The sequence below is a fragment of the Parus major genome, chromosome 17 (assembly GCF_001522545.3).
Source record: "Parus major isolate Abel chromosome 17, Parus_major1.1, whole genome shotgun sequence".
Classification (NCBI taxonomy): domain Eukaryota; kingdom Metazoa; phylum Chordata; class Aves; order Passeriformes; family Paridae; genus Parus; species Parus major.
The window spans coordinates 2,359,298-2,378,364 of NC_031785.1; the positions used below are offsets into that span (position 1 = coordinate 2,359,298).

The window sequence follows — 19,067 nt, forward strand, 5'->3', positions numbered from 1 at the left end:
CCCCAGAAGGGGCTTCGGGAGGGTGAGCAGGAGGCAACGCGCTTCCTCCTCCCCAAAACCTCTTCACAGAAGGGCACAAAGCTCATTTTTTCTTTTAATTTTTGCATCTAATATACTCCAAATTATTAAAAAGTGGGAGCCTGGGTGGTCTGGGGAGGAGGAGGGGGTAGAGGGTGAGCTCTGCACTCACTGAGCTCTGCCTCCGGTGCGGATCTGCCAGGAGCCAACACCAAGAGCTCCCGACTCTGTGCCCTTTGGAGCCGGAAGAATGGTGCTCTCCACGCTCAGATTCCTCCCCAAATCCCTCCACAGGCTGAGGGGGGCTCCTCCCCTCCCAGGAGCTGCACCCAAGGGAGGGCACAGAGGGGTGACACAGCCCGGCCGCCCAGGAGCGGGGACGTGAAGGTGCAAACACGGAGAAGGAAAAGAAAAGGAATCGCTGGGAGGGAGGAAGGGAGAGAAGGAGAAACCAAACCCAAACCCAGCCTGGCAAAAACCAGACCACAGCCACAACAGTGGCCAGGCTCTCCACCTGCATCCCACAGCCCTCCCGACACGCGCCAGCCTCAACTCCCGCGGAATCCAGGGAAAACTCCCCGGGACAACAATGGCCAGGGCTCCCCCTGACTCCAGAGGGGTCTGGTCACAATCACTGTCACCAGTTCCCCCAGCCCATCCCACTTGGCTCCAGCCCTTCCCGAGACAAACACGGCCAGTCACAGCACCTGCACCCCAACACACCTCGCTTTCCTGGTCAGTGACAAAACTCTCCTTAGAGGACAAGGTTAACCATGGCTTTACTTCTGAGCTGAGTGATGGATGGGGTGATGACGGGGTGGTGGTGGGTGGGGGGTGGCTAGCTTTTCTCCTCCCCTTCTTAAAACAAACAAACAAACAAACAAAAACCCAAAAAAAAAAAAAAGGAAAAGAAAGGAAAAAAAAAAAAGCTACAATCTTATAGACTAACCTCAGGAATATCAAAAAAGGAGCCCAATATTTTTTTAAGTAGGTCGCCACAGACCTAGTCGTTTACAGTATAACGAATGCGATTATTTCCTTCATAAATTTTAAATACAAGCAGAATAAAAATCACATTTTTTTCAGGCAACAGTAGCAGTTCAGTAGGTAAGTGGCTTGATCACATTTTTTGTTTTGTATTAGTAATGCATGCAAGCAGCTTTAGTATTACAGATCCCTTATAGGTCATGAAATGTTTGCTCTCTTTATAAAGTCCCTCCATAAGTACCATCTTGTCTTCTCACGGGGGTTTCGGGCCGGCTGGAGGAGCCCGAACCTTGTTCAAAAGGTTGCGGAGTGCTTTGGGTTTCCGATGCCATGGCATCTGTGGCAGCTGCCTCCTGGATCACGGAGCCGGCGCCTTCGGCATCCTCGCTCTGCTCGAAGGACTGGTTGGATCCATTGCTCAGCTCTACATTCACTGTGTTAGTTCTCAAGGCTACTATAGTCCCCGAGTCGCTCCTCCTCTCTGCATAGATGCGCTGCTCGAAGACCTGAGCAGTGTTGGGCTGGAAGTCGGGCTCCAGGGGGACAGTGTTTGTGGAGGAGCCCATGACGGTGCGGTACATCTCCATCCCCTCGGGCAGCATGGATTTGATCTTGGGCAGCCAGCGCTTGCGGACGCGCCGCGCGTTGGTGCACATGTCGGCCGCGATCACGTTCATCTCGCTCTCCTTAAAGCTCGGGGCAAAATTCTGACAATACACTGCAAAGACAGGGAGACAGAGCTGAGGCTTCGGGGTGAGTGGCACAAAGGTGATCCCAGAGTCGTGGGTGGGAGCGGAGCTTCACCCGTGGACCTGAGCTCTCACACGGACCAGGCCCCTCCGCTGGGGATATGAGCAGGAAGGGATAAAAGCAGAAGGTGTGAACACCCCAGCTGGCAGAGGGAGGGGGATGGAGAAGGGGATGGCTCCGTGGGGAGCCCCAGAGCCGGCACCCACAGCCCCGGCACGTGGGGATGGCCAAACCAGAGGTGAAGGAAGATGCCACGAAGTCCCCAGCAGCAGCTGCATTAATGGCTCCTAAAGCCCCAGCGCTGCAGGAAACGTCAGAGCTGAGGGGCTGCCCAAGGGATTGTCCTCTGCCTGTCCCTCTCCTCATGCCTGTGCTGGCACATGCCCTGGCACCCAGCAGGAGCCCTCAGTCCCTCGTGTCCTGCCCCTCTGCGGGAGCCAAGCGCCTGACGGTACAGAGCAGCATCCAAGGAACTGCCACGGTGAGTAACTGTCAGCTAAAGCTCGTGCACAGGGAGAAATGCAGGCAGTAGGAACACATCCCATATCCTGCACACAACAACAACAACAACAACAACGCCCTTCCAGCCCCACTCAGGAGGGAACACAGCTGGGAAGGACAGAGTCGGGACTCTGCAGGAAAAAACTGCTACCAGGGAGCTGACCCCCCCTGTTCACCCACATTACAGAACATTCTGCCCTCTTATCCCTTTTCCCCAGATCTCCCAGGGCAGCTGGAAGGCCTCTGCACTCAACAGTTAGGGAAGGGAAAGATTTCTCTTCCAAATCTTAAAAACTAAATGAAAAAAAAAAAAAAAAGCTTAAGAGTTTTGTTTTTCAGCAGACTAATAGTTACACAAAGATTTACTCCCCACAATTCAGCCAGGGTGAGCTCTTTTTAAAAAGAATGATATATAAATATAAATAAATATAAATATAAATATAAATATAGATATAGATATAGATAAATATAAATATAAATATAGATATAGATATAGATATAGATAAATATAAATATAAATATAAATATAAATATAAATATAAATATAAATATAAATATAAATATAAATATAAATATAAAGATAAAGATAAAGATAAAGATAAAGATAAAGATAAATATAAAGATAATATAAATATCACTGCATATGAAGCCCATGCCAAACAGATTTTCTGTACCCCTCAGGGTTTTCTTCAGCCCTCAGCTCCTCCCTCTCCAGCACCTCCTGTCCCAAACCACTCCAGGTATCCACAGGTGACTGCAGGGGAAGCGGCTGATGGAGAGGAAATCCCACCCACAGCTTCTCTGGGCAATCAAAAAATGATGCAAACTAAAAAACAAATTGATTTTCCCACAGCCTAATTCCACATCATCACAAACAGAGTGGCTCTCCCTGCCCAGGGCCGGGCCAGGCTGTTCCCCCCAGCAGCAGAACATCCCTCTCTTACATTTGACTGCATTAAGGACCCTGCTGTCCAAGGGTTTTCTGCTGGGATCGCTCGTGGAGGACCGGATTCCAGTTCCACAGCTGTTGGCAAGGGTGTTCCTGTGGGGAAGGGAAAGGGAGAGCCTTGGAGAGGGGATCAGGGGACAAACACTGCCCTGCTCTCCTCCCCTCAGCTTCTGGTGGAGGGATCAGCACGGTTGGAAAGCGAGGAGTGGCAAAGGTGCACGGAAATGGAATAAGGAAACGCACAGAGCTGGGTGCAGAGGATGAAGGGCTGGTGACACAGGGTTAAACCCCGGGAGATGAGGGCAGAGGAAAGGGAGGAATCCCTTGGGAGAGCACGAGGAGCACGGGACAGGACGTACCGATCGAAGAAGGTGGCCAGGAGACGTCTCAGCAGGACCTTGTGTTTGACACCGGCACATAAATGGCAATTCATCAGCTGCCCCCGGGTGATGTAAACGCCTGAGCCTGCGAGGGTGGACAGGGACAATCCAAAATTAACCCCTGACACAGCCACAGAGCCACCCCTGAGCCACCAACAGCTCCTCCTCGCTGGTGGGAACCTGTTCTTCACCTGCTGCAACAAGGACAGAGGGATTTCTGGAAAATCCTGACAAATCCTTGGGGCCTTGGCAAGTCCCAGGCAATAACAACTCCTAATTTTATCTGTACAGACAGGAAGTCTATGGGAATCAAATGAAAGGACTCTTATTTTCTCACCAATGCACACAGTGCAAGGCTTACACTGTGATTTTAGATGTACAGAGCAGATTATTTATTCTTTCTGAAGCGAGAAAACCCCCATCCATTTGGCCTTTTCTTTTTTTCCAGTGCAAGACTGTAGAACACAGAGCTGGAAATGAAAGGAAAAACCCATCCAGCACAGAAAGAAGTACTTGGTTACAGATCTAACTGCTTCCAAAACCCCAGCCCACCACCTCTTGATACCTCTGGTGAGCAGGGAATTTTCCTTCTAATGCACAGGAACTGCTGCCTTTCAACATGCTGCCTTTAAGGATGTTTTCTGGAAGAAAAAGCAGCTGGACACATTCAGAGGTCTGGCAGCACTTTACAGCAGGTTTTATATCAAACCTTTTTACTCTGCTCACAGACCAAACTGCTCCTGCCTCGGCATTGCTTCCAGGGAGAGGTTATCCCATTTTTCAAGCATTCTGTTACATGAGAGGTTTTGGTATTTGCTTTTAATTAAGATTAAATAATGGGTCATAGCTGGATCCAGAACACACTCTGTTCTCAAGATATAAAAACATCTGCTGGAGAAGTAATATCTCCTCCTGGATTTCCAGGGAAGATGATTGTCCCTGACCTTCTGGATGGAGCTGGAGCTCAGGGCAGCCCCTGAGCCTGACCCTCTGCACCTCCCCTGGCACCAGAGGCACCCCAGGCCACTCATCCTGCCCCAGGATCCAGCATCACCCTGAGCCTCATCTCACCAGCAATTTTCCTTGTATTCTCTTCCATCTAATGAGGTTTTTTGGGTTTTTTTTTTTGGGTAACAGCCTCAGTCCCTCCCTCAGACGTGCTGTGGTGACTGCAAGCCTTGTTAAAGACCTTTTTCAGAGAGGGCTGCTCAAATTTGCTGAATCAATTGTGGCATGAAAAACCAGAAACAAAAGGAAAACACTCCCACTTGGAGAGCTGAGAAAAACTTTCATGGCAGGATCAAACCCCCCCTCCAGGTCTGAGGCAGGAATTAGGGGGGTTTATTTTGTGTTTTAAGAGATAAAGCATCAGAGAGAACCCCAGCCACCACTGAGGGGAACTTCACTTTAATAAATGAAAAATAACCAGGCAGCCACTATCAGTTAGTGATATTAATCTACTTTTTTTTCCAGATTGAAAAATGTAAATCAAGCAGAGTTGCCTCAAGCCAATTTACAGCTCTCACTGTGAAAATAACCTGCACCACTCAATGGTTTTAAGAAGTCTCACATTAAATGGGAATGGGTACAAAGTGAATATTCCAGATACAAAATAAATACTTGTGGTGCTATGCTGTGCTTTGCCTTCCATCAAAGTCCCATCCTCCATCAGCTGAAAACCTTTGTGGGCAACCCCTGAAATCCTGACTCCTTCTACAGACTGGAAATGAAATCATGCTACTCACCAAGAGAGAAATGACTGGAAGGGCAGAAGAGCTGATCTGGATGGGCTGTGCTGCCACATGCCCATGGACCAAGGGCTTTGCAGGGATTAATTAAACCTCCCCACCTGGGGCAGGGATGTCCTGCCCTGTCATCCCCTCACAGCTACATCCAAAGGGAAAAAACACAGCCAGGCCACTGCAAAGCAAAGCTGGGGGGACTTGTAAAAGCAGAATATGATTATTTCCACTGGAATTTGACCTGGTCACTGCAGTTAAACACTTCCTGTGCAGTGCTGGGCTGGTTTCACTCCTCATCCAGCTCTACTCTGTCTAAGCAGCATCTTCCACCTCACACTGGCCAGAAATCTTTTATAGAGGAGGAGTCAATTCTCTCAGTATTGTAAATTCCCCACAAAATGAAAATAAAGACAGGATAAAGGACCAAACCAAATTCCTTCACCCCTTGCTGCAGCATTTGACCACTTAGTAAATTTATAAAGAAACTTTTACAGGTTTTTCAAAGCTTGTTCACAAATTTGATCTCTTTTGCTTTGTAAGTCTTATAATGTGGTAATTTATGGGGGGGAGGCTGTTGGGTTTTTAGATCTGTGATTCTAAATGAAAACACACTCACTGCAGCCACACCGAGCAGGAAGAACACAAGCTGCAGAATTCAATTAAAATGCTAAATTAATTCAATTGAATAAATCCTGTTAATGACACATTTTTCTATCAGCAAATTAAAGCAAACTCGGAACTTTTCAAAAGACGATTGGTGGTGATGAATAATCCAGAAAGACACAGCAAGGGCACACAAGATGCACGACTCCAGCAAGATGGAGAAGACAATTCCAGAAGGAAATCAGCAGCAATCCAAAGGGATTCTAAAGAAAAGTTACCTGCAACAAGCTCGAGTTTTTCTCCAGGATCTCCCTCGGAGTAGAGCTTTGGGTGGCAGCGGTACCCGATCTGGCTGATGAGACTGGCAGGGAGAGCCACCAGGTCCCGTCGGATCAGGACACAGGAGCGGTTCTCCAGTGGGATCTGCTCTGCCTTCTCTTGGGCAACTTCAAAATTAAAAGGGAAAGCTGTTAAAATAAAGCTTATCATGCTATTATCATGCTATTTTGATCATGCAGGCACCATGCTGACAGAAGGTCAGGCTTTGCCTTCTCCATGCAGCAGTTGGAAACATTCCCCCCTCCAGACACCCAACCACGTCCAGCCATGGGGCAGGTGCCACCTGAGAGCTTGGAAAAATCCCCTGGTCCCCCCCTCCATGGCAGTCTCAGGTTCTGCAAGAGGGATTCTTAGAATCTAATTATGCTTTAACTCCTCCTGAGTTAATCATTTGTGAAAATGGACAGCTCTGCACAGCTGGCATCGCTCTGCAAGCACAGCACACGGAGCTGCTGCCCCAAACACCCCAGAAGGGTGGCAGGAACTTCACCAGAGGGGTTCTAACAGGCAGTAAATTGCCCCAGTTTGATGAACACCTGCAGCAGTTCCATCATTACTTCTCTTGATGGTTTTTCCTGCTGAAGTTAAAATCCAGACCCTGCAGACACCTCTGTTCTGAGAAAGGTCACAGGCCTCTCCTGAGATGCACCACCAGCCACCTCCAGCCCACCTCCTCTTCCTCTGCCTTCTGAAGGCCAACTTTTCCTCTCAGTAACAAGAGAAGCCCCCACCAACAAGGCAAGAAGTGTTATTAAGATGTAGCTTCAAAACCAAAATACCAGATTTCCCCAACTCTCTCTGAGGCACCATCTCCAGAGCCCAGCACTGCCCAGGAGCAGCCAGTGACATGGAAAAGCTGGAAATGCTGGACAGTCCTGCCAGCACCTCCAGATCTGGGCACACAAATCTGGGTGAATTGTGGGCACACAGAGAATTGGTTTCTAAAGCACATTTACAGTCCAAGACCACCAGATCGCTTAAAATGACAAGTTTTGTCAGCAAAACATGAGGGCTGGCCATGTGCATCAATTCAGGACGTGGTGGGAACACTTCCAGGGCTGAACTGCAAGCCCAGCTCTACCATGATGCCCCTTTTTTCCCCAAAACTATTTGGTAAGGTGGCAAGTGCCACATACAAACCCAAACCCAGCTCTGTGCTTGAATATCTGTGAGAGAAGCAGCGACCCCAGCAAGGAGCATTTCTGAACTCAAAATGTCTCCTGCTCCAGAGGTGTCTTTTCCTGTGATTATCCCGGAGTTCTGGGGGCCACTTTTCCTCTCTGCAGATAAAATAACAAGTTTTGCAGACTTGTTGCTGCAGTAACCGAGGGTGATGGCTCGGGGACAAAGGGAGCAGTGTTCTAAGTAGGACATGCCCGCGGTGCCGTGCTGGGCTGTGGCATCCTATCGCAGGCTCCGGGAGCATCCCCACCCTCACCGCTCCCTCTGGGCCTGAGGAACACCAGGAGGGATTCTGGAATACCAGGGGATGTTCCTTACTTGGGGAGAGCAGCGTTTCCTTCGGGGAGAAAGGAGCCAGCAGCAGCAGAAGAGCTCATGGGGTGTTTTTAAACCTCTGGTGCCATCAGAGCCCCGTTAGCTGTGCCATTGACATTCCAACTGCAACATTCCCTGCATTGCCAAGCACCCAGATCCAAGATCCTGCTGGAGATGGGGGTCAGCTCCCACTGAGGGAGAATCTCAAAGACCAGCTCTATTTTGAGGCTTTTAAAGAGCGGTGAGCAAAGCAGATCCAATGAAATACTGATATTTTCCAGTTTACAGGAACTGGAAGCAGAGGCACAGGGGGTGTGGAGGAACCAGTCCTGCTCTGCTGTCCTTCCCTGGATTTTTGGCTCTGGCAAGGCAGGGGCAGCTTGAGGGGAGGAAGGGACATCTCAGTCATCTCCCAGAGGCAAAATTTTACTCAGAGGTAAAATTAAATACACACCCCCTAGGAGCTGTGTATGTGACCTACAGAACCCCACCCCAGCACAGGGCTCTGTCCAGGTTATTAAAATTGAATTTTTAATATTTCATTTTTACTTTAACCAAAGACTCAACTCAAGGGCACCCACAATATCCATCAGCACCCAAAAACCAGTGGAGCTGCTGAAGGGAGGCAGAATCCTGCATGGACTCTTGGATTAGAGGCCTCCAGGTATTTTTTAAGTGATAAAAGTTTCCAGGGAATGTAGTTGCAATCAAATGAGACAGAATTCAGAGCAGCCTGTGACCTGATACTGCTGTGAGGAGGAAACCCCAGCCTTGAACCCTCCTCTGTTTTTCATCAAGACTCTGCCTCAAGACTGTTTTCTTTGAAGAAATTAAACACCTAGAACATCCAAGTGGGAACAGTTCCAGTGGGCAAGGACAAACCCACCTGCTCTACCACCTTCCACAGGCAAACATTCCCTAAAACTGGGGAAATTCCCCAAATCTGGGGGCCAAAGGGATCCTACAGCAGCACTACTGAGGCAGGGAAGAGAAAGATCAGCACGAGCACTGCGTTCGTTCTTCCTCCACAAAGAAATCTTGAAGGATTTGGTTTGATTTTCTTCCCTGAAAGAACAGCAGCTTTTCAGGACAGGTTTGGGACAGTCCTGGCTTGAAGAAATTCTTTGATTCTGAAGACATTTCACTTTCTACACAAGAAGACACGGAGAAGTTTCTATTCCTTCCTGTGAAATTAAATACTTCATAAACCAAACTAAAATTCAGCTAAAAAGGCCAAGTGCAACTCAACCCACTTCTGGATTTTGGTTACATCTGTCCTGCTGGCTCACTGTCTATAAATCTCTTATTAAACACAGCCATGGATCATTTTGGGGGACTTTGTTTCCATTCAAGCGTTAGCACAAAACCAACAATACCAAACAAAAAGATGTTTGGGGCTTTCAGTGGCACCTCAATTGAGCAGATAGCAATCAGTTATGTAAAGGAGCAGGACACAAGAGCCACTTTGGTCCCATGTTTCCAAAGAAAGCCACTCTGTTTGGCCTTTCTGCTCCGGAGAACAGGAGAGTATTCGCTTCTAATTAATTTGTATCTTCAGAGGGCAGCAGCTCCTTCCCTTTGAATGAAAGGGCAAACAATGGGAAGTATTGTTAAATACAGTTTTGTTCCTGAGCAAGAAAGGAGCTCCCAGACAGCAGAGAGGGGCAGGAAATCATTACAGAGGAAGCCACGAGAGCTGCCAGCCAAACACTGGAATATTTTATTTATTTGGATATATGCTTTTATCCCAAACTTAACTGGATGCTGCAGCTGCAACAGGTGGTGCAGAACGGGAAATACTCACTTGCCTGGATTTTTTGGCTGAAGAAACAGCCTCAAGCAAACTCACTGGTCTGTGCTCCATGGCTCCAGGCTCTGGGGCACGTGTCCACCTTTTTCCTTTTAAAAACACCCTGTCCCCTCCAGAGGTCCCTTACAGCACCTTAGTGCTGAGCCCACAATGGTTTGGTGACATTGGGATTTTTTTGTCCCACCTGAGGGGTTTGGGGCCAGATTTGCTGGGGATGGGCTGCTCAGGTGAGTGCCTGGGAATTGCAGGGCACACACCTGGCTCCAGCACTCATCTCCTCATTTCCTAACGAGCCAAATTCCAGGGCTTCAAAATGAGTCATGAACCCCAATTCCCACCACTTCGGGTCTCCAAACTGCACATGAACATCAGGGCTCTCCTGTGGGCAAGAAACAACTGTTCCTGGTATAGGAATGACATTTGGAGATACAGAAAGATCAGAGAGATGGAGCCTCACCTGAAAATTGATGTTTACAGAGTCCCAACATGTAACCACACATCTCAAACCCTGCCTTGAGAACCCATCTCCACCTGCTCCACCACAGATGCAAACACGTGGACAGCTCTCCCCTGTTCCCCACATGGCCAAAAGTCTCTTTTCAAACAGCAATATTTTGACAATATTTCTCTCCCATCAGCCTATTTTCCACTGGCAGTGGGACCACCCCAAAAATGCCTTCCCTCCACAGCCTCAGCCTCAGCAGCATCTGCTGCAGATGTAAACCTGCAGCAGAGGACACACACAAGCACCATGGGATAGATCCATCACGGAGTCCCAACGGGGAGAGTTTACATTTCCCAAATAGTACATTTATACCGATGTACTGAAATGTAGCTGTTTGATTTGTGACCTATTTATACAGGGAGGTAATCTGGAATTAGTATAGGAAAAATATTACTGGTTTATAAATACCCCTATCTTGCCTTCGCCTCAGATCTCAGCCAGGAGTGAAACATCTGCCAGCCTAAAATTAAACATCTGTGGTTCAGAGTGAGGAAAATGGGGCTGGAAGTTTAATGCCAAAAAAGGCCAGAGGCTGAGTGCCCCCGGCGTGGGGCTCAGCCTTCCCCCTGCTCAGCTCCGACCCTGCCGGGCTCGGGATGGGGCAGCGCCACCACAGAGCCACTCAGCTTGGAAACGACCTCCAAGGCCATCAAATCCAATCTGTGAGCAATCCCTGCCTTGTCACAGAAAGACACACACCCTGGCTTTGCAGCAGTGTCCAGCTGTTTGAATCCCTCTGCAAGAGCCAAAGCGCTCTGCTGGATAACCGGCGCACCCCCGACCGCTTCATTTCCTAAAACTCCACGAGCTCTTTGCTGCTGAGCATCCTCCCTGTGCACAGCCTGGCCACCACAGGGACAAGGGGGACCTGGCAGGGTCGGGTCCCTGTCCCTGCAGTCCCAGCCAGCTGCTCCATCCCGCTGCAATTTCCCGGCGTCGCAGCCGTGATTTACGTCGCTGCAGCGCGTCGTGCCCGGGCTGCGCTCGGGATGCTGCACGGGCTGCATCATTTGGGATTCTGGGTTGTTCCTTGCCCTCTTTCCTTACTGTCAGGAATCAGAGGCCAGGAGAGAAAACTATTCTCTCAGCTAATTACCACAACTATTCTATAATGGCTATTTTAGATGAATTTTTAATGAAGTGTGCTCTTGTCAGTTCAGGATTTCATAACTTTCAAGTCCAGCCTTTACATTCCAGCCATTTGCTGCATAAAGATTTTCCCTTTTCCCAGCAAACCGGTGCAGCAGGAGCAGGGGAGGAGGACGGACCCTCGCACAACTTCGCTGGTGCCTGTCAAAATTAAATTAACTGCATCTGCTCAGCAGAGAGCTGACTGACAAGAACGTGGCTCGGTGCAGAAAAGCGCCGAGCATCTGCAAGTCCTGCTGAAACCCACTTCAGCTCAGGCCCACGACGCTGTAATTAACAGGGATAAAAATACTTTGCTTTTGTTTAATATTTTCTGGAGTTGTGCGTTCCTCAGATCAGATGCTGGAAACCTCATTAAGTCTCGCTCGTGTCCTCGAGGCCCACATGTTCTCCACAACCAGACCTAGTTATGGAGTGAGGAGCCATTTTACCGCAGTGCTCCCAGCCCGGCACGGCGCCGGTGACACCGCGCCCGCCCAACGCGGCCAGAGCCTGCGGGGAAACTGAGGCACCTCTTCCCACCCCCCTCTGCCGTCTGCCACCCTGTCTGCCAACATCTCAGCCTGACCCTTCTGTGTTTAATTCTCATCCTGCTGTTCCTTTTGTTTCCTTTTTGTCCTGGTCCCTCACACTGGTGTCACCACTGCAGGTGGCACCAGCCTCTTCTCCCAGGTTTCCTCCAGGAGGAAACAGCCTCAAGCTGTGCCAGAGAAGGTTCAGGTTGGACATCAGGAGGAATTTCTTCATGGAGAAGGTGTTCAGGCATTGGAAAGGGCTGCCCAGGGCGGTGTTGGAGTCCCCATCCCTGGAGGTGCCCAAGGAATGACTGGACACGGCACTCAGTGCTCCTGCTGGTGTTTGGTCAAAGTCTGATCTTGGAGGCCCTTTCCAGCCCTAAGGATTCTGTGATTTGGAGATGTGGCTCTGATCCAGCTTTGGAGATTTGGAATGGTTCTGACTACAAAAAGGGGTGAAGAAAATAAAATAAAAACCCCCAGCCTTGGGACAAGGCTGACCTTGGTGACCCTTCCAAGGGTGGTGGGTGGTACTGAAGGCAGGTGAAGAGCATCATCCACCAGTGTCCCACCACACCCTCACCAGCCTCAACACTTCAGATGAGGAACAAAAAAACAGAAAGAAAGAAGGAAAAAAACCCAGCAACCTTCTCTGAAATTCAGGGCTTCATCTGCTCTGCTCCTCTTTGGCTTTGTTTTTGTTTTCACAAACTGGGCTCTTGGAAACCTTGGCAATCCCTATTTTAAAGGGCTCCCCCCTCCCCCAGGCCTTTGTGAGGCTGTCGGGATCTCCATGCCAGGAGCAGGATTAGCTGCCTTCTCTCTTCCATCTTACGGTTTCATTATTCCGCACCTTTTCAGAGGGTACACTTTATCCTGAGTAATTAAAACACAGTTAGCTCTACAAGTCCAAACCATAATGGAACAGCTTAGGTTTTACTTTTTGTAATCTCTTTTTCACGTGCCCTCTTTTCCAGGATGCCTGATACCTATAGCTGGCTTATTTCAAACAGGAAATTCCCTCCAAAGGTGCGGGTGCGGAAGAGGAATTTCAGCAGAAGTGTGGGATATTTAGAGCCTTACAACCTGCCTCTTCCCTGCATGGCCTTGGCATCACCACCTGGTTCTCCCTACAGAAAACAAGCAGGAAAACCTGGCTGTGGGATGCCCAGCTCTGGCACAAGGGCTGCAGCATCTCCAGTGACACCTGAGAAAGCTGCTCGGATTTTCGCTGTTCCGACCGGGAGGATTCCTGCCCGACAAGGATTAGGGAGAGCCTCAGAGCTGCTGCCTGCACCAGGCTGCTCCTGTCCTTGCCTTCTGACTTGGTTTTGTTCTGTTTCTGCAGGAACTGGCCCTGTGACAGGGATGGAAAACACAGTCCAAGGGCATAATCCCACTGCTCCGAGGAGTAACACTGAAGGCAAACCCACATTACTCACCACAGGCTCTACGGCAGGGAAAAGCAAAATCAACCCAAAACAAGTGGGCAACAGCACAATTGCTGTTCACTCTGGCTCTAACAGCAGCCATGGAGGAGACCCTGACCTTGTCCCACCCCTGATCCCACTCCTCTCCTGCCCCATCCCAACCACTGGGATGTGAAGCAGGGCAGAGAGAGCACTCAGGCTTTACAGGCTCATTTCCAACAACTGCTTGTCCACTTTTCCTAGCAAATATTTCTAATATTAAAATAGTAACTTCTCTGTGTTTTCCCCCTTTTTCATATGGCTGGGTGAAAAAACCTTCAAAACATGGTTTATCTGCTCGCTGTCTGGCAAGGGAACGTGCCAAGAGGATGCTGAGCTCCTGTTCCTGGGATGGGATGGGACAGTTTGTGGGGCTGAGCCCATTCTCAGTACTAAGGAAGCCTGGCTTTAGGTAACAAAAATTGTCCTATTTGCCAAATCTTGTGCCTTGGTGAAGACTAAAATCAAATGGCTTTGAGGAAAGCTCATTAATGAACTAGAGTTAAAATATTTGCAACATTAGTGCAGCAATTCCAGGAGCCAGAGCAGGGAAGCAGCTCCAGGCGAGGGGATGCTGCGTGCGGCCGGAGCTGGCCGGAAGATGTCCCTCCCTGGGGAGCTCCTGAGGATCAAAGCTGCTGCCACAAACACCTGCAGCTCCCACAGGGAGGCTGAGCTTCCAAGAGGGATGCTGCCAGCTCCATCTGTGAGGGGTGCTGGAGCTGCTTTCACATGGGATGCACACAGGACAGCACCCAGTGGGCATCTCCCCTCTGGAACTGAGCTCCTGGATCCACATCCCACCTGTCCTGGCTCCTCAGGAGGGTCTGAGCCCTGCCCAGGGAAAAGGGCTGTGTGTCCAAGGAAGTGGAGGGAAAGGACCTCTCATGTCCCTGTGCTTCACCTTGGGGCCGAGCAGCAGCTCCCAGCCAACAGCACCAAAGTGAAGCCACTGCCTTTGTCTGAGGTCCATCGAGGGATTCGCATTCATCCCTTAATCCCAGATTCTGGAAGGGCAGGAGAGGGATTTTACTTAGTTCTGGGCACTGTGTTTCTAATGGGGAAATAAAAGAATACCAAGCCTTCAGATTCCTTTTCCCTTTCTGACAGTGATGTGTGGGACAAGGCTGGCAAAGGAGAGAGGGGCACTTCAGGCAATGGGGAGAAAAGTCCATCTTCCCTTCCTCCTGCAGATATTCCAAGTTAACTTCTATAAAAATGATTTAGTTGATGTTCTTCTCCCTTCCTTCCTCCAAACAGCACATGTTCATCACTTTTTTGGAAACTCTTATTCCAAAAAGCCAGGACAGAAGACAACTCCCAAAGTGACCACCTCATGCTAGGCCACAAGGGCTGGTGCTCCCCTTGCCGTGGATGACCCATGGCAGGTGAGCTTGGCCATCACCTTGGGATGGATGTCACCACCACAGGGCTCACACAACCACCAGGCTCCTGGCTGGCAGCCTCAGCCAGAAAGCAAAGGGCTGAGCTGACCCTGGTGCACGATGCAGACTGAAGTCTCCCAGCTGGGGAGCGATGGCACAGGGAGCCCTGCCCTCGCCACACCTGGACACCAGCACCACACGAGCAAAAACCAACAAATGAAACCCCTGAAGACAACAGCCTGGTGAACAACCCAAAACTGCCCATGGTGGCTGGACGAGGACCACAGAACCACTGAGAAGGAGCAGAAAACCCAAGGAAAGAGAGAGAGAGAGACATCCGTTACCAGAGTAACCTCCCGAGGACTTGATGTACATCTGCCCGTACTGCTCCTCCACCATGGTGTCGTAGGCCTCGTCGTCCTCCTCGTCCTCCTCGTTGTGGTAGGAGGTGGGGCTGTCGGTGGTGGGGATGCTGCTGGCGCCGGGGCTGGTGCGCTCCCCCTGCGAGTACTGCACCTGCTGCACGTTGGGGATCAGGGTGGCCAGGTTGGGCATCCCGTAGTAGGAGACGCGCGACAGCTTCAGGGGCCCTGTGTTGGCGCCGCCGGCGCCGCCGGGCCCGTCCCGCGCGCCGGGCTCCAGGGGCCGCTTGCCGGGCAGGCCGGGCAGGGCCTGCAGCTCCAGGTTCTCGTGTTTGACGCGCGTGAGGAGCGGGATGGGCATGGAGGGGGACATGACGTAGGGCGCCGAGGCCGACTGCAGCTGGTTGCAGGGGCTCTGCGGCTCCGAGCTGGGGTCTTCGATCATGGTGGTCTGAGAGTCACAGTGGGGAGAGCTGACCTTGAACATCAAGTCCGTCCCTTTCTCCACGATGTGCTGGATCTGCAGGAAGCCCGCCGTGTACATCACCACCAGCTGCTCGCTCGCCGCCATGGTCAGCTTGCCGGTGTAGCAGAAGGACAGGATCTGCTGGAAGCAAGCGGGGGGGACGGTCCCCGGCAGCTCAAAGGCGTTTTTGCTGTTCCCACTGAACAAGTCTCGGAAGTAGAGGCTGCTGGCGGCCAGCACGGCCCGGTGAGCCTTGAAGGCTTGGCCCTTCACCACGATGGAGACATCGCAGTACAGCCCCAGCAGCCGCTGCTCGTTCAGGCAGCCCAGAACGGTGTTCCCGAAGTTGGGAATCTCTATGTGCAACATCTGCGACATGGCTCAGGATCGGCTGGAGCTCCTCAGACATTCAATGCAGGAATATCCAAAGTAGGGCACATCTGAAAAACGGAGAAGGCAGGGAAGAGAGGAACAACGTTTTTAGACAGTTCACCAAAGCAGGCAGGAGCACAGGAGCCCACCTCACCCGACATCAAAGGCTCCAAGCCAAGCTCCGAGAGCCAACGCGGAAAAGCGATCGCTTGTAAAAATTGCTTATCGATGGTTTCCAGCGACGTTGGGAATGCTATTGGTGGATGGCAAAGGATATCCCAAAAATGCAAGTATTTCCTTCAATGTGGTCTGTTTAAATAAGCACCACTGATTTATTCCCCCAGGGGTTTTTACTTTATGCAGGAAAATCTGAACGATAATGGGAGAGAACAGTAAAGCAAACGAAAGGCAGTCAGACAGATCTCGGTAGCATTATATAAGAAACACAACAACCAGCAGCTATGTTGAAACTACAGAAAAGATATTTATAAAACAATGTGCCATTCTGCCCGAAATAAATACAGGATTCTGCTGGAGCGAGAGCTCCCAGGAAAAAGCACTTTGAAAAGCAATCTTCCCATTTGCACCAGAAAGAGGGAGCATTTCAACAGTTAAACCCCTTCTCAACAGATTTATCCTCCAACAAAACGAGGCTTATCTCCAAATTAAGCCAGATATTTGAGCCCCAATAAAACAAACCAACGTGCCTGCCGCAGCGAGCCGCCTACCAAGTTGTCTTCTTATTTTCCTCCCCCAGATCCCGAGCAGGGCAGGGGGAGCCCCAGCCCAGCCCCTGGTGCAGGCAGAGCCCCCAGCCCCCAGCCCGGTGCCCCCGGTACCGGCGGTGAGGACCCTCGGAGCGACCCCGGGCTGGAGGCGGCGGCTCCGCATCCCACCACGGCCGCTCTTCAGGACCGGCTGTACCTTTCGGCCGTGGGCAGAATTCCTGCTTCCACCTCCCAGGAAAAAAGAGCCTGGCCCTGGGAGGACCTGGTGCGCAAAGCCGGAGCAGGTAGCGCTGGTGCAGCCTGGGCGCTGAAACTCCAGCGGAGCAAATCACTGCGGATTCACCGAGCCCAGACCCCCCCGTGCTCCCTCCCCAAAGAGTCCAGGAGATTTAAAATCCTGCCTGCCTGTAATACTACTGAAGAAAAACTACGTTTAACTAATACTGAAAGCTCAGAAGAATGATATTAAAAACAACAAAAAAAAACCAAAACAAGAAAATGAAAAAAAAAAAATATAGAAGTTTATCTGAGAAAGATTACAAAAAAAAAAAAAAAATCTCTGGAAAGAAAATAATAACCCACAAAGAGCTGCTCTGTTCCCATTGCCGAGGGGAAAAAAAAAAAAAAAGAAAAAAAAAAAGTCCTATCTGCAAGGCCACGGGGTAACAGGAAGAAAAGGGAACACACTCGGAGCCAATTTAATTGTATCTGCATGGTTAAAAAAAAAAAATTCTTCCAAGCGAGGAAGTTCGCGGTGCCTTCGCCTGGCCGGGAGCGAACGTACCTTGAGCAGCGTCCCCGGCGCCGCCGCTGCCGAGGGGCTCCCGTCCCCCGACCGCCGAGTGCTCAGGGGAGGGGGAAAATAAAATATAGTATCAAGCCCTGGGTTTGTATCTGCTGGAGCTCAAGCTTTTACCAAGTCAAATCTCCCCGGCAGCGCACAGCATCTAAATGAATAGGCCGGATGCAGATTAACATTCAGGCTGCTCTCTGCAATGAATAGAGCCCTTTGATTAGGGACCTGAAGTAAATGCCAGTTTCAAACCGAAGCTTTAAAAACAGAGAAATATCAGTGCCAGAGGAATGCTCTCAGTGTTGGTACAAGACAGACTTTTGATGAGTCACTGCAATGCAAACAAAGATGGCAGAAATACTGTACTGTATGCTGATGAAATGCTTAGTGGTGCCACGGCAACTGAGACAGGTTTTAAATTTATAGTGCAGTTTTGCATATGAATTACGCTGTAAACTGCCTCCCCTGCCATCTAGTACATCCAGAGTGTCAAAGCATTTAAACTATTCCAAACAGTCTGCAGAGCTGGCACTGCTGCTGGTTAACTCCTGCGGCCAGGGGAAGGCACGGAGCAGGGGTGGAGAGCATCCCCTGCATCCCCCCAGCATCCTCCTGTACCCCCAGCATCCCCTGTATCCCCTCCTGCATCCCTGAGCATCCCCCTGCATCCTGAGCATCCTCCTGCATCCCCTCACATCCCCCCAGCATGCCCTCAACATTCTCCTGCATTACCCCCACATCCCCAGCATCCTCCTGCATCCCTCCAGCATCCTTAGCATGTCCCCTGCATCCACCCCAACATCCTCTGCCTCCCTTCCAGCATCCTCTGCATCCCCTCAATAACCCCTGCATCCCCTCAATAACCCCTGCATCCCCTCCAGCATCCTCTGCATCCCCTCAACAACCTCTACATGACCCCCAACATGCTCCTGCCTGATCCAGCATCCTCCCACCTGGCCCAGCATCCCACCCCAAGTGCTCCCCAAAAGCACCTGCCCAAAAGCACAGCTTTGGCAAAGCCCAAATCTGCCCAAAATAAAGGTGCTCCTTGGGCAGCCACAGTCCTGCCTCCTGCCCCCCAGATCCTTCCCCCCACCAATACAAGAAAGCCTTTCAAATGCAGGAAAAATGTTTACCCCTTGGGGAAAGCTTCTTTCAGTCTGTGGCTGAATCCACTAAAAGCAAATCCATTTGCTTAAGTAATGAAATCCCAGTCACATTGTCTCCTGGATTCAGATTTTAAATTACCTTCGCATTTATTGAGCATGTTTGGTGCTTTTTTCTGGGAAAGAGGGTGGGGCCTCCCTTTGCTTATTTCTCCCTTGCCCTGAGCGTTTTCCCTTGTGCCATTGGCCTCGGATTTGGTTCAATTGCTGTGCTCTGATGGTCACACACAGTTAAAATTCCGGGGATGAGAGGTGAGGCCATCCCTAGAGCAGGAGAACTGCAGGGAGCACAGGGCTGGTGATGCTCCAGCCTGACCCTTCCCTCCTGATCCTGCTCACAGCTCCACTTCCACATCCAAAGGGATGTTTGGTGCATTAAGTTCAAGTCTGGGGCAGGGAAGTGAGCAAACCCCTCTGACACAGCTGCCCTGGATCCCACAGGACCTGCAGGCTCACGGAGCCCGGAGAGCCACGCTGCTCCCACACCATTCTCTGCCTTGGGAATGCTCAACACACTCATCCAAACCCCCCAGGAGCTCACTGGGGTCTCTGCTGAGCGCTGGTGAGGAGGTGAAAGCGCT

At 50.5% G+C, this 19,067-nt stretch overlaps 1 protein-coding gene across 4 annotated transcripts in view; it reads right to left on the reverse strand.

Moving 5' to 3' along the window:
- Window positions 1-772: 772 nt before the first annotated feature.
- The window catches only part of NACC2 (NACC family member 2), a 50,634-nt gene continuing 32,339 nt past the window's right edge, over window positions 773-19,067 (reverse strand). Inside the window, exons 1-6 of one of the 4 annotated variants that reach the window (XM_015645134.3) lie at window positions 17,312-17,573; window positions 14,944-15,867; window positions 6,209-6,376; window positions 3,565-3,670; window positions 3,201-3,298; window positions 1,116-1,723 (exon numbers count right to left, since the gene is read on the reverse strand). In XM_015645134.3, coding sequence (XP_015500620.1) covers window positions 1,224-1,723; window positions 3,201-3,298; window positions 3,565-3,670; window positions 6,209-6,376; window positions 14,944-15,805 — 1,734 coding nt within the window. In that variant the 5' untranslated portion in view covers window positions 15,806-15,867; window positions 17,312-17,573 and the 3' untranslated portion in view covers window positions 1,116-1,223. Of the gene's footprint in view, window positions 1,724-3,200; window positions 3,299-3,564; window positions 3,671-6,208; window positions 6,377-14,943; window positions 15,868-16,723; window positions 17,056-17,311; window positions 17,574-19,067 lie in introns of those variants that run through there. The other 3 variants (XM_015645132.3, XM_015645131.3, XM_015645133.2) reach the window with 3 other exon arrangements.